This window comes from Agelaius tricolor, unplaced genomic scaffold (genome assembly GCF_023055355.1).
Source record: "Agelaius tricolor isolate 1412-34295 unplaced genomic scaffold, bAgeTri1.0.p SCAF_2, whole genome shotgun sequence".
In the NCBI taxonomy this organism is placed as follows: Eukaryota; Metazoa; Chordata; class Aves; order Passeriformes; family Icteridae; genus Agelaius; species Agelaius tricolor.
The window spans coordinates 48,925,830-48,938,885 of record NW_027269262.1 but is presented as its reverse complement, the minus strand read 5'-3'; the positions used below and the strand labels follow the sequence as shown (position 1 = coordinate 48,938,885).

The 13,056-nt window shown below is 42.5% G+C and overlaps 1 protein-coding gene across 1 annotated transcript in view; it reads left to right on the top strand.

Moving 5' to 3' along the window:
• The first annotated feature begins 965 nt into the window (after positions 1-965).
• NPC1 (NPC intracellular cholesterol transporter 1) overlaps positions 966-13,056 on the top strand; it is a 26,537-nt gene continuing 14,446 nt past the window's right edge. The window contains exons 1-6 of the mRNA XM_071418260.1: positions 966-1,230; positions 8,001-8,123; positions 9,027-9,133; positions 9,738-9,913; positions 10,800-10,967; positions 11,597-11,846. Of these exons, the coding sequence (XP_071274361.1) occupies positions 1,153-1,230; positions 8,001-8,123; positions 9,027-9,133; positions 9,738-9,913; positions 10,800-10,967; positions 11,597-11,846 (902 nt within the window). The 5' untranslated portion in view covers positions 966-1,152. The remainder of the gene's footprint in view (positions 1,231-8,000; positions 8,124-9,026; positions 9,134-9,737; positions 9,914-10,799; positions 10,968-11,596; positions 11,847-13,056) is intronic.

Below are 13,056 nucleotides of genomic sequence, written 5' to 3'. Positions count from 1 at the left end.
TGACCCTGGGGAGGCTGCCGGCCAACACGCCAGCCCGAGTCAGTCTGGCTCTGACACCCAGACGAGTCTGCGTTCCCGTCAGCAGATGGCAACATCAGCTAAATTACATGTTTTATTCCAGCACGGCAATGCGAGTTACCTGTCGAGGAAGGCAATAAAGAGGTGGGGAAATTAGAGACTGCATGCACGAATGCCTCACACCCTGCTTTTATTGTGCCTCCTCCCAGACAGGTCCCGAAATGCTCCCAAACAGAGTCCAAACAAGCAGAGCCCAAGGTAACAGAGCCCAAACAGGCAGATAGCTCTGGCAGAGCGCAGCCAGCACTCCCAGAGCTGCTGATTGCGACAGCGGTCAGCTCCAGCCGGGAGCGGAGCGGGCAGCGGGCACAGCCCCGGGACAGCGGCCCTCGGCCAGGCAGCCCAGACTCCCCGATCGTTGTATCTGATTGCACCCTCACGGCACGCAGGGCTGCCCGACGAGTCCTCAGAAATAACCAAGCAGTGGCTTTGAAGCCCAATTAAGGCGCTTTCCCAAATCCAAAGGTTTTTAACAAGACTTTTGAAATTTACAAACTACGCGATTAACACTCCCGCGCGGGGACGATGCCGCTACCCGGCTGCCAGTGCAGCTTGGGCGGGATGGTCCATCCCGGAGGAGCACGGCTCCGTTCCCGCACCGGGACGAGCTTCCCACCGGGGCCCCCCAGAGCATCGCCCCCCGCACCCTGGCGGCGCGGAGCGGCCGTGGCGTGACGGGAGCCCCGCCCGCCGCCGCCGGGACAGGCCGTGCTGGGGAGGCGGTGCCGGGGCGGTGTTTCTGGGCAGGCCGTGAGGGGGAAGGCGGTGCCGGGGGCGGTGTTTCTGGGCAGGCCGTGAGGAGGGAGGTGGTATCGAGGAGGGTGTTCCTGTTTTGGCCGTGCAGGGTGAGGCGGTGCCGGGGGGTGGGCCGGCGGTCGCGGTTGGCGGCGGCGCTGGGGCGGCCATCGGCCTCTCCTCGAAGGGGCTGGCGGCTCCGCCCAGGTAGGCGAGAGCGGCCCTTCTAGACTGCGCTGGCGCGGCTTCCTCGCCGCCCTCCTCCTGTTTCCATCCGCTGCTGCTCCGTGCTGCTGCCCACAGCGCCTGCCGGTCATCCGCGCTCCAGCCCGCGCCGCCATGGGGACCCCTCAAGGCAGCCCCGGGGGAGGCGGCCTCGGGTTCCTCGTTCTCCTCCTGCTTCTGTCGCCCGTGCGGGTGAGTCCGTGGAGTGGGGAATGCCGGGCCTCCCGGCGTGGTGGCGAGGAGAGGGAGCGGCGGGTGGGCAGCGGGATCCCGCGGGTGTTGCCTGGGGCGGGGGGAGCCGCGGTGTCCCCTGCGCATCCCGCGACCGGGGGTGTCCCAGGCGGCGGGGCTGGATCAAGGCGGCGGGGTCCGGGTTAGGCCCCTGGGCTCGGGGCGGCGCGAAGCTGAAGAGAGGTACCGGGGTGTCCCCTCCTCGTCCCCGGTGGGGCTCGCCCAACTTCTCCTGTGCCCCTGGTCCCCGTGGGACGGGGCTGTCAGCCGGTGGCTCAGCAGGCCCGCCGGGAAGCACCCGCGAACTTCAGCCTCTGCCCGGTCCCCGTCCCCTGCGGTCGCAGGCGGCAGCGGCAGCCCCGGGATGCTCCCGTGGCGTGCCCTGGTTATGCAATGCCCAGTGCATGTGAGTGGCCACGCAGTCACATGCTCGGCAGAGGCTTGCAGATGTCGTCGGTGTCTGGTTCGCTTTGCTTGGGGTGTAACTTAGGCTAGGTTGACGGCTTCTTGGAAGTAATGATCCATGTGGACTGAGAGCTGCTGTTTATTTATGTGCCAGTAGTAAGACTACATATATCCTTAAAATCGAGGACTAGAGTATGTTGGACTTCTTGAGGGCTTTAGGTAAAAATATGGTAAAACATTCACTCCTCTCAGTCATGTTTTGTTATGCTGTAGCGCAAGATAGGAGCGGGATACTCCACATTCCTCTGGAGAAACAAGGAGTGTCTTGTAAGCCTTGGCTTTCTTTCCCTCTCTACCTATGTTGAAAACATACTTTCTAGGTCAAGTTTTATGATTAGCTCTTTTTAAACATAGGAGTTTGTCATCTTGTGTATGTGCTGTTCTCATATACTCTTTGAAAAAAACTTTTTAAGAGCTTGAACATAAGGTATTCATTCTTCTATTAGCACTGGAGAAGGTGATTGTTAGTAGTGACTCGTGATCTTCAGGTGAGTAAGTAATGATACTTCACAGCTAACCAATGCACCTTTATGTAATGTTTTTTGGAGGAGATACCATCTTGGAGCAATGAGGTGTGTCCTAGGCTGGTAAAGAAATGACAGAATGCTTTCCTTTTCAAGAGGATACTGACCTATAGGAACTTGAAATAAGTTCCCCAAATATTTAGGGGAAGAGGCTTTGTGGTCCCTCGAAGTAAACATTACAAAGTTACTCTAATCATGCAAGTCTCAGTTGCGTACTGTAAGAAGGCAGAATCTGGTTTTATTTGGAATCTTTGCCATTAACTCTTATTTACAGTCTGACACTTCACAAAGAGGACCCTTGATATCTTTCAAAGAGAAGCTGGTCCTTCAGTTAGACTGAGCCTATTTAGTGTTAGATGCTTGCTGGAGAGAAGCATTGTAAAGGTAAACTGTTCTCTCGCTCAAGTGTACTGCTGGTATAATGGTTTTGCGCTTTCAGTTGTGATGTTTGTAATCCAAAGTGCCCTATGTCATGTTTCTTTCTGTTTCAAAGCAGTCAGTGGACTGGAGTGGCACTTCAGCTCAGTCTTGCCACTACGTATGTATTCACAATGAACTTGAAGTGTTCAGCTTGTATCTTTCACTCTGAACAGTCCATGGTACAAGATTTCTGCCAGCTATCCATTACTATTTTATTTTCTTATGAATGTCCTAATGCACTAGATGGTGTTTTGTGCTTAATGGCCACTATTGCAATTGATCTTTGTATAATTGTACTAAAACACAAGCTGTTAAATCACGGGCTAATCAAGGTTGCATACAGGTTTCCTATCAGCAGCTGGGATCCCAAGCTATATTTGATTTTCTGAAATCCCATGGGAAAGTGTTAATGACAAGTGCTGCTCGTGCCAAGTGGCTGCAGTGTGGTGTTACCTGACCTTGGACATGAAGTTCTGAAATGTCTCTTTGGAGCAGTTTCCTTGTCAGGGATGGCATTGTAGCTCCAGAACAAGACAGTAACCACTTCATCTAAATTACTTCCTGGAAAATCAGGAGTGACTTGTTCAGCTTTTCTGGATGGAAGGTGAGGAAGCTGCCTCAGAAGGGGAGAGATGACTGAAGGGAGTGACTGGTAGAACTGAGTAGTACCTAGCTGGGCAGTAGCCAAAACAATCTAGGTGTGGTGCATTATTATTATTAACCTGCAGGACATCAGAGCTGTTTTGGTGCAGATGGACTTAGCTGCAGACAGGTGCTAGCTGGGGCCCCTGCACTTCCTGATCATGCATGCATCCTTGCAGCTAACATCAGCTTGTCCCCACAGATTCTGAATTATTACTGTTATTGCAGCTTTCTCTTGACTTTGACTTTACTGTGACATCTGAAATGCTCTTGGATAACTCCAGAACTGTGGCTTGCTTTGCCTGACCAGGAGTAGTAATGATTTTTCCATCTGAAAGGAAACAGGCTGGTGAGCAAAGGAACAGGAGGAGCTTGGCAGATAAGGCATGGCTCTGAACAAGTTACTGAAAGAGACAGAGAATAACAACTAAACCTGTTAAGTTTCCTTTAGTCCATGCACCTGTTTCCCCCACAGGAAGGGTTGTGAGGTAACACGCAACTTCTGGGGCAGATCTCTGAATCTGACCTGGTCACCTGATTCCATAAACCAGTCATCACCCATACACCACCCATTTATCAAGGGTGGTGTAGTGTTTCCTTAGAACTCTCAACCTGGTTGGCAATAGCAGATATTAAGGGATGCAGGGGAAGAGTGTGCTCTTTCCTGGATTGATCTTTTTGCTCTGCAAGATCCCAGATGCATCATCCTAGATGAAGGAAAGGAAAACAGCTGGATCTGATGCTCTTGCCTTTTCCATACATTAGTAATCCTAGTTTGAAGAATCAACCAGTGTTCACTTGTCATCTGGTATTTGTAAGACCACAAACAGTTGCTGTTTCTGTGTACAGCATCATCATTGTTCTTTGTCTCCTTAACAGCTGTGTATTCATTGGTGGTGGTGAATGCTGCTGGAAGCATCAGAATTTATCAGTTTATTTCAACCTGCAGTTGAAGAAACATGGGCTGCATTAAATGTGTTTATGATCTGTTGGAACACTAGTTCTGTTACAAAGGAGTGATAATGCTTGGGAACCAGAACTTTTGTTCTGTTCTTAACAGAACTTTTGTAGAATGCCCATACTTGCTCATTTGCAAGTTCTTTATAAGGGCTGCTAGAGCCTTGGCCTGAGGTGAAATTTCTCTTCAAACAGGCTAAGCCTGCCAGAAATAGGAATACAGTTTTCTGAACTCTGAGGATGTACTGAGGATTGGTGTTAGTGTACTGACAAGTGCTTTCTAAGATATGCTAGAGGCAGGAAGGAACAGCCTTTATCTAAGATTATGTTGCTGTTGCTTTATGAAATACTTAGGAAAGTCCCATTTTAATATATGAAGTACTTAGTTATGTGATCTTAAAAGGAAAACATAGATAAAAAAACCCCAAACCATGAACTAGCCCTGTGTTACTTATGGAGTATTTTAAGTATTTTGCCTTGTTTAGAAGGGAGTTGGGTTCAACATAGTATTTCTCTGTTACTTTTGGGGCTAGGCTTTCACCCACCTAAGAAACTTAATAGCCAGGTGAACAACTATCTGACCTAAAAGTCTGACTGCAAGCAGCAGCAGCTTTGTCAACTATGAGTTATTTACAACCACACTTAGTCATCCCTATCTCACCCTACCGTCATAGGAGCATTCTTCTGAAAGAATGGAAAGAGCAAAGTGCTTGTCTTACTCTCTAACTTAATCTAGCTTTTACTAGAGGGTTTTCAGAGGGAAGAACTGTCAGCTCTATCTTATCTGTGGCAGTGGAGTAGTTACGTGGTTATTTGTATCCCTGAATGCTGCCTCAGCCATAGGAGACCAGTCCTCTCCTGTATGTTGGGGCTGACTCAATGGTAAGTAGGCTGTTTGCTTGTTAAAGAGCTGTCTTGTCCAATTTAGGCTATTGATGCATAATGATTTGGTGGTTTTTAGGCTTATTGACTTGGTTCAACCACTGTAAATCAAGCATCCCCAAAGCTTACTGGTTCAGGGGACAAACTCACACTTTTATTAGTGAAATCCTGCTAGGTAATGGCATAAATGTAAAAATCTTAAGCTGTTTCTGAAACTGCCTTCTTCGTGTTAATACTGAAACAGAGTGTTCAGACTTGCAGTTCTAGGTCCAATTGCTCTTCTAATAGTTAAAAGCAGCTGATCTGTTCAGCTTTTCTTAAACAGGTTGAAAGTTTGAGTGGCAAACATTGTTTTTTCCATTGTATGTTTTATTGCTGTGGAACTTCAGGAATGTGATTTGAAATTCTTTATCCAAATTCAAATGTAAACTAATACTAGGCCGAACTTTGTCTTGCTTTATTTTTCTTTTGTGTTTAGCTGTTTAATGTACCTTTTAGTACATTACCAAGTGTCATGTGCAAGTAAGTTGTTTTATGTTCTGTTCTGAAAATTATTACAGAAAGCCTTGTAGGTAAATTTATAAACATAAGACAGATTGTATTATGTTTTGTATCCATGTAGCTATAACCAAGGAGTTGCTGCCTTGAAACACAGATAATATTTTTAAAACAATTGAACTATCAGTCAGACTGACATGGTAGCTGAAATTTACTCAAGCTTTTCTATGCAAGAGGTGCCCTGATAAGTTTTTTGTAACTGTTAACTGCATTACCAGGTTTCCCACACATTCCACTCTGGAAGAAACAAAGTCTTTCTCTAAAGAGTAGGTTGATGAATTTGTGTGTTTTAAAAAATAAGAAGTGTTAGATAAGAAGATGTAATGAAGCACAGAAAGTGTTTTTTAGAAAGGATGCTTACAAATCATTCTAGACTAAATACTGAAGCCAGCCTGATACTGAAGAAATAACTAATCCTTTTCTCACAGGCATTGCAAAGCAGCTCCAAATTCCTTGCCCTTTTGCAAGAATAGTAGTGAATCTGTGCTTCCTCTTGAAGAAACAGTTCACTTCTGATGCTGGTACAAACAGCAGAACCATTTCCACTGCTAGTAGATTGTTTGCTGTTAAAACTGGGGCATATAGGTGTGAGGAAGCAAAGTTGAAGATGATGACTTCTAAATTTGCATCATAGTAGTATTAACTTCTTAGATTAACTTGATGCATCAGCAAATTTACAATGGGGTTTTGAGAAATAGTTGACAAGTTATGGAAGTTTGACTTTTTGGCTTATACTGGTATTAAACATTCAGTGTTTATAAGTGCAATCTTAAAGGGTGTTATCCAGCTTGTATCATAGAACATGGTAATACTTAACAGCTGGTTGTGGGTTTAACTAGAAGACATGCTAGAATACACAGATGAAATGGTGATCTAGGTGAGTGGCACTTAAACTGACTTTTAGACCTGGCTTGCAGTGAGTGACTTTGAGTTGGCCTCTGTTGCCCTGGTTAGGGGAAAGAGGAAACAAGTCTTGGGTTGGGTAAATTAATGATGGTTGTTTTCCCTGATAAACAGCCAACTACTGATGTACTTTTTGAAGAACTGTCAGTGTTGTTCAGCACAAAAATGGATGTTATGGAGGCACTGTGTTTCTAGGTAGCTCTTGGGTATTGTCAGGGCAGCCTTTCAGGGGCCTCTCTGGTTGGTAAATAATACTATTCATGGTCAAGCACAAAGCACAGCAGTCTGTCCTTGCAGCAACAACATAGGGTGTCTCTAAAATGCTAAGTCAAGGTTGTTTAGGAGATCAAAATAGGTCAGTTATATCTCAAACTGTACTAAGCAAACTCCTGATCAGAGCTGGCAGAAGTGTAGTAAATGTTTGTGCAGTCTGCTTGCAGCCCAGGTGGTAAGAAAACTTTGGAGCTGTATTAAAGCTTTTGTTGTAAATAGCTTGTTATTATTGCATTAAATGTTTTAATGTTCAGAATAAATATTTTGGCTTAGTATCTCAGATGTTTCAGTGTCAGTACTACTGAACGAAAATGAAAGGCTTTCAAGGTGCCACTGCCATTTTTCAATTTTTTTTATGCACATAATAAAGAATAAATTTCTTGAATTTTCAATAGTCCCTTAAATTAAAACATCTTTAAAATGAGTTTTTTTTCTTAGCACTGTTATCCCGTTTAAATGTTCCATGCTTTGGCTTGAAAGTGGTGATGGAGGGCATCCTTTGAGATTGTCACAATATATGTATGGCAAATGTGGAGCTATGAAGTTCTGTTTCAGAATCCTCTCTGTGCTGCTGTTTCAGAATCCTCAATCTGTCACTGTAATGAGTTTTCAGGAAGGATCAGGAGGTGGCAGGAGGAAGTGAGATTGCACATAAGCAATGAGTTTCTCTCCATGTGCACTGACTTGTGGTCTAATGTGACATTTTAACCCAACAATTATTGTGTTGTCTTGCATGAACAAATTATTTTCTAAATCACCTTCTACTTGAAGATGTTTCTTAGGTATTGTTTAGGTTCTTCTTAAGTAACTCTTGTACTTGATCTTAACTATAGGTTGTGCACCTCCTGTTTCTGTAATGATCAAGGGAAGCTGGGGAGCTGAGCTGAAGATAAGTGCTGATGTGCACCATGTCAAAAACACCTGTTTTTGTTAATGGGTGCTTTATGTCGTACACACTAATGTTTTAATTAGCAGGAAGTTATCACATCTGGACTGCAAGTGCCTTTGGAGTAGTAGCACATAAATTCTACAATAGCTGAGATATTTGGCAACTATTCCTTGCAGTTAATCTTGTTTTGTTGATTAGGTACTTGTTTTGTTGATTAGGTACTTCCACAAATGTGTGTCTGGTATGGAGAATGTGGAGTTGCTTCTGGAGACAAGAGGTACAACTGTGCTTATGATGGGCCACCAATAGCACTACCAGAAGATGGCTATGACTTAATGCAGGTGAGTTTCTCTTGTAGGTTTGCTGCTAAAAAAAAATTCTCCAACAGTAGAATTCTGTATTGGGTTCTTTTGGACCTGTGCTATGACCTCTCATCCTAACCTGATGAGAAAGTAAACAGATTATCTCTGATTTCTCAAGTCCAACTGGGTTAAGGTAATTTACCTCAGTTTCTTTTCAGAGGTATGAGAAGTCTCTCTCTTCATGCACAACACAGCATGTTGCCAGATTTGCCTTCTGGCATCTGATAGTTCAAAGCTTTAAAGAGTGAAATAACTACAGAGTTAAACAATGGTTAGACTGGTGACAGGAGTGACTTCATTAAATATGTAGGTGAGCTAACTGCTGTTGTGTATTGTTTCTGAAGACTTAATGTACAGTTCTTGTATGTTTGTATCAGTTAGACTTATGTTAAATGCATTTGTCTTTTCCACAAAGTGAACATGAAGCAGCTCTTCCAGTTAATCAGTGGTTTTATGGTTAGTGGCTTGCCTTCTGAGACTTTAAAGTCTGATACTATCCAGAAGGAGTACTAGAGGATAAGCTGCAGGAATACTTTCAACTTGGATAAACATGTGTTGTCCTCTTACCAATAGGCTCTCAAATGCCATTATCATTCTATATATAGACCCTGGTGACTAAAGATCATCTGAAGGAGCTTTTCAAAAGGAAGTGCTGCCTTGAATAAAAGAAGTGAAAAAAGTGATTCTTCTCTCCAGTTTCTAAACAAAAATCTTGTTTGCTGGACTGTTTTTCTCCTATGCGTCTCCCACAGCAACAGCTACTGTGTTCTGAAATATGTTGATGCAAACCCCATGATTAAAATGAGTTCTGAAGTCTTAAACATGCTTTTTCTTCCTTTCCTCTTGATCTGAATGTTGTTTGTTTTTTGTTTTTTTCTTAAGGAACTCTGTCCAGGTTTATTCTTTGGCAATGTTAGCACTTGCTGTGATGTTCATCAGCTTCAGACTTTGAAAAATAACTTGCAGCTGCCTCTGCAGTTTCTCTCCAGGTATGCTAATGAATGGCAAAGCAACTAATTTTATAATAGAATAACAAAGCACTTGTCTTCAAGTAGACTGTAGAAAAAGAGAAAAAGTGGTAATTTCATTAAAGGATTATTGGAGCAAGCTGCTGGAGTGGCTTTCTTATCCATAGCAGCAGGCTGCAATGTCATGAAACAACTACTTGCAGTCTGGATTGATTTAGCTGGTAAGAATAAACATTCCCTTAGCTTGCCTCAAGCTACTTTATCTAATGAAATCTTCAGAAGAGGGTGTAGCATTTGGTCTTGTTCTTACTAAGACATTAAGAAGTCTAGGTCTTTTTACTAGCAACAGTTAAGTTTTTCTTCAAATTCCAGTAAAATTGTTTGAATCTGCTATTTGAGGCAGGCAATTTTATTAGTGATTTATGGTGCTTAAAATTGTTCATCTGTAGCATCAACAATTGTCATATTGCTGATTAAAATCTTACAGAATTTAAATATTTTGTTCTGTTGCTCTGAGCAGAATGTTTATATTTGCAAGGCGTATCTGACTTGACCTACATAGCACCTTTACTTCTTAATCTGATTGTTGTTCATTGGCTTTCCTACCAACTGGCTTTCCTTCCAGATGTCCATCGTGTTTTTACAACTTGATAAACCTCTTCTGTGAACTGACTTGTAGTCCCAAGCAGTCTGACTTTTTGAATGTTACAAGCACCATACCTTACTATGATCCCATTTCAAAAGAGAACAAGAGTAGCATTACAGAGCTGCAGTACTTCATTGGAGATCGATTCGCAAATGGTGAGTAAGCAGTTTGTTAATTTACCTTGGTGTTTGTCCAGGTAACAAGACCAGTGCTTTTTCAGAAAGTCAGAGAGATGTTTCCCCCTCCTAATTCTGTCTTTTTGAAGTTTGAGTCATCACATAGGTAACAGTAGGTCCCCCTTAAAACTTATGGAACACTTAACTTCTGCCTGGGCAAGGGACGTTCATTACACTGACATTGTTAAGTAACAATTTTTAAAGGTTCAGTCGAGGATGAACATCTGTACAAACAGTTAATAGCTGATAACCCTGATGACTTTAACTTCAGAAAAATAAAGTTTTTTGCCAAGTATTGAATGTCCAAAGTCTACCTGATACTAAAACAGTCTGGCAAGCATGATAATAAAATTTGTACACACAATGGTTCTCTAAGAGGTACTCGTCTTGAAATGGACTGTCTAGTCCTTTGTCAAAATCAGACATTTTTACAGAACAATACATTGGGGTTGTATTTTGATTTTTGTAGCAAACTTAAAGCATTAATTCAGTCTTTTTATGCTTTTTGCAGTAAACTTTAATAAAATTGAGACACTTGATAATCATATACGGCCTACAAGTTGAAAGTACCTTAAATGGTTTTCATAGCTTTCCCTGAAAATAATATTAGGTAATGTTTCCTGTCAAGCAGAAAAGTAGGTTCTAGTATAATGCAGATTTGAGTGGCTTTCTCAGAGCAAGGTGGCTGTAACAAAGCATTGCAACCTTGAATACTATAAATACAACTAAAAGTATTAGTTCACTATCCCAAGATATTTCTACTTGAAAACTATAAGTATGTTCCTGGAACTTGGGGAGTCTGTAAAATTGGAAATACTTGGAATGCTTACTCAAATTATAACACTGTTTTAATGACTCTTCCCAGCAATGTATAATGCCTGCAAAGATGTGGAGGCTCCATCAAGCAATGTTAAAGCACTGGGGTTGCTGTGTGGGAAGGATGTTAAAGACTGCAATGCAACCAACTGGATTGAGTACATGTTTAGTAAAGACAATGGACAAACTCCTTTCAGCATAATTCCAATTTTTTCAGGTAAGAAACTGAATAGTCCTGGCCTTTGAAACTCCTGTCAAAGGCTGGGTGCTATGGCTAGAGCACTGATGTTTAAACAGCTGCCCAGCAATGAAAGTCTGCAGTCAGAGGCTTTCAAAGCAATGTGAGATTAACTTACTTTTTTTAAAATTTCTGCTTGGAAACCATACTTTGGATTTTTTTCTATACAGCTTCTTACTGTAAAAATCTCTAAAACTCTGTGGTAGACTGAGCCTAGGTAACTGGCTACTTGTATTCCTTGGGAAATGGGCAGTACCCTCATCCTGGAGGATTTCATTAGCAGAAAAAAAAGAAAAATTATTGTTACACATTTCACAATCTGAATAGATAAGACGGATGACAAATCATTGTTGGGTTGATAGAAGTATGTGCTTATTACTTTTACAGACCAAAGTGTTACAGACATGACCAGTCAATTAATTATTATACAACTGTAAATAGTTGGTACCTGCTGTGGAAAAGGCAGTGGATTCTTCATCTGTAAGACCAGGAAATGCTGCTCTACACAGGGGCTGTGGGCTTTCATATAAAGGGTTAACTCCTGTAACTGGGAAGGTCTGAATTTTTCCTGGTAGTAAACTGACTCTGCAACTTGTGATTTCTCATAGATGTTCCTGTCCATGGAATGAACCCCATGAATAACGCTACCAAAGGCTGTAATGAGTCCATGGATGATTCAACAGGACCATGCAGCTGTCAGGACTGCTCAATTGTCTGTGGTCCAAAACCTCAGCCCCCTCCATTGCCTCCCCCTTGGCTATTGTTTGGTTTGGATGCTGTCTATGTCATCATGTGGATCTCATACATGGGATTTCTACTCATATTTTTTGCACTAGTTTTTGGAGTCTGGTGTTACAGGTAAAGCATTCAAAATGCTAATCTCTGCAAGTCACTTGTTTATCTCTGAGAACTTCTTTGCCCTGGTCAGATGCTTATGTCTTGACTACTTCAGCCAGCCAAAAGTCATGTTCTGTAGCAAATACCACATATACTTACAAAAATGTTCTAACAGCTAAAACAACCTGGTAAAAAGGGTAAAAAGATTGCAGAAGTTGGTTTAGTTGATGCATATGTGTCATAGCATTCTTAGCTACAGAATCACATACACTATTCTTCAACTTTCATAACTAAGTACGCAGAAGTCTGTGAAAACAGACATTCACAACAAAACAGTCACTGCTCTATTGCAAATTAAGTAATAAATAATTTTTCCTAGTCTCCTATTTTGAAAAAAACTAAATGAAAGCTAAGCTTTCAGTAATTATAGCATTTCACCCTTGATCACATGGCTGGAGCACCTCTCCTATGAAGACTGGCTGAGAGAGTTAGGGCTGTTCAGCCTGGAGAAGAAAAGGCTCTAGGGATTCCTTACAGCACCTTCCAGTAACTAAAGGGAGGCTGGAGAGGGACTTCTTACACAAGGGCATGTAGTGACAGGACAAGGGGCAATGGTCTTAAGCTGGGGGAGAGTAGATGTGGATTAGATCTGAAAAACAATTTCTGTCCTGTAAGGGTATTGAATCAGTGGAAGAGGTTGTGCACTCACCATTTCTGGAGGTGTTCAGGGCCAGACTCGATTGGGCTCTAAGTAAACTTATCTAGTGAAGATGTCCTTGTTCATGGCAGGGGAATTGGAATTAAATGATCTTTAAGGTTTGCTTCCAACCTAAACCATTCTGATTCTGTGGTTGTTTAGTTATAACCAGAAAACCGAAATTGCTGTATAGTAAGAATTAAGTCTGCTTGGAAAAGGATAGTGGGTATGAAAATTTGATATGTTCAGCAGCCTTCCCTTAGTGGACATCATGAAGTGGTGTGTTTGAGATGCCTGGTTCATATGTCTAATGTAAAAATCTCTTGCAAATATCAACTTAGAATCAATTTAAAGAAATTCTTTGTGTTGTTAATGCTAGTGATCTTCTAAATGTGCATAAAGAATCTGTGCTTGATGTAAGCTGAAAAAGTTTCTTAAGATAGCTGACATGGTGTTCCAAAAGCTGGAAGACTGTTGTACAAACAGTACAGATGCCTTTTTGGACAAGCAGGATAACCCAGTTTCTTGTCTTGC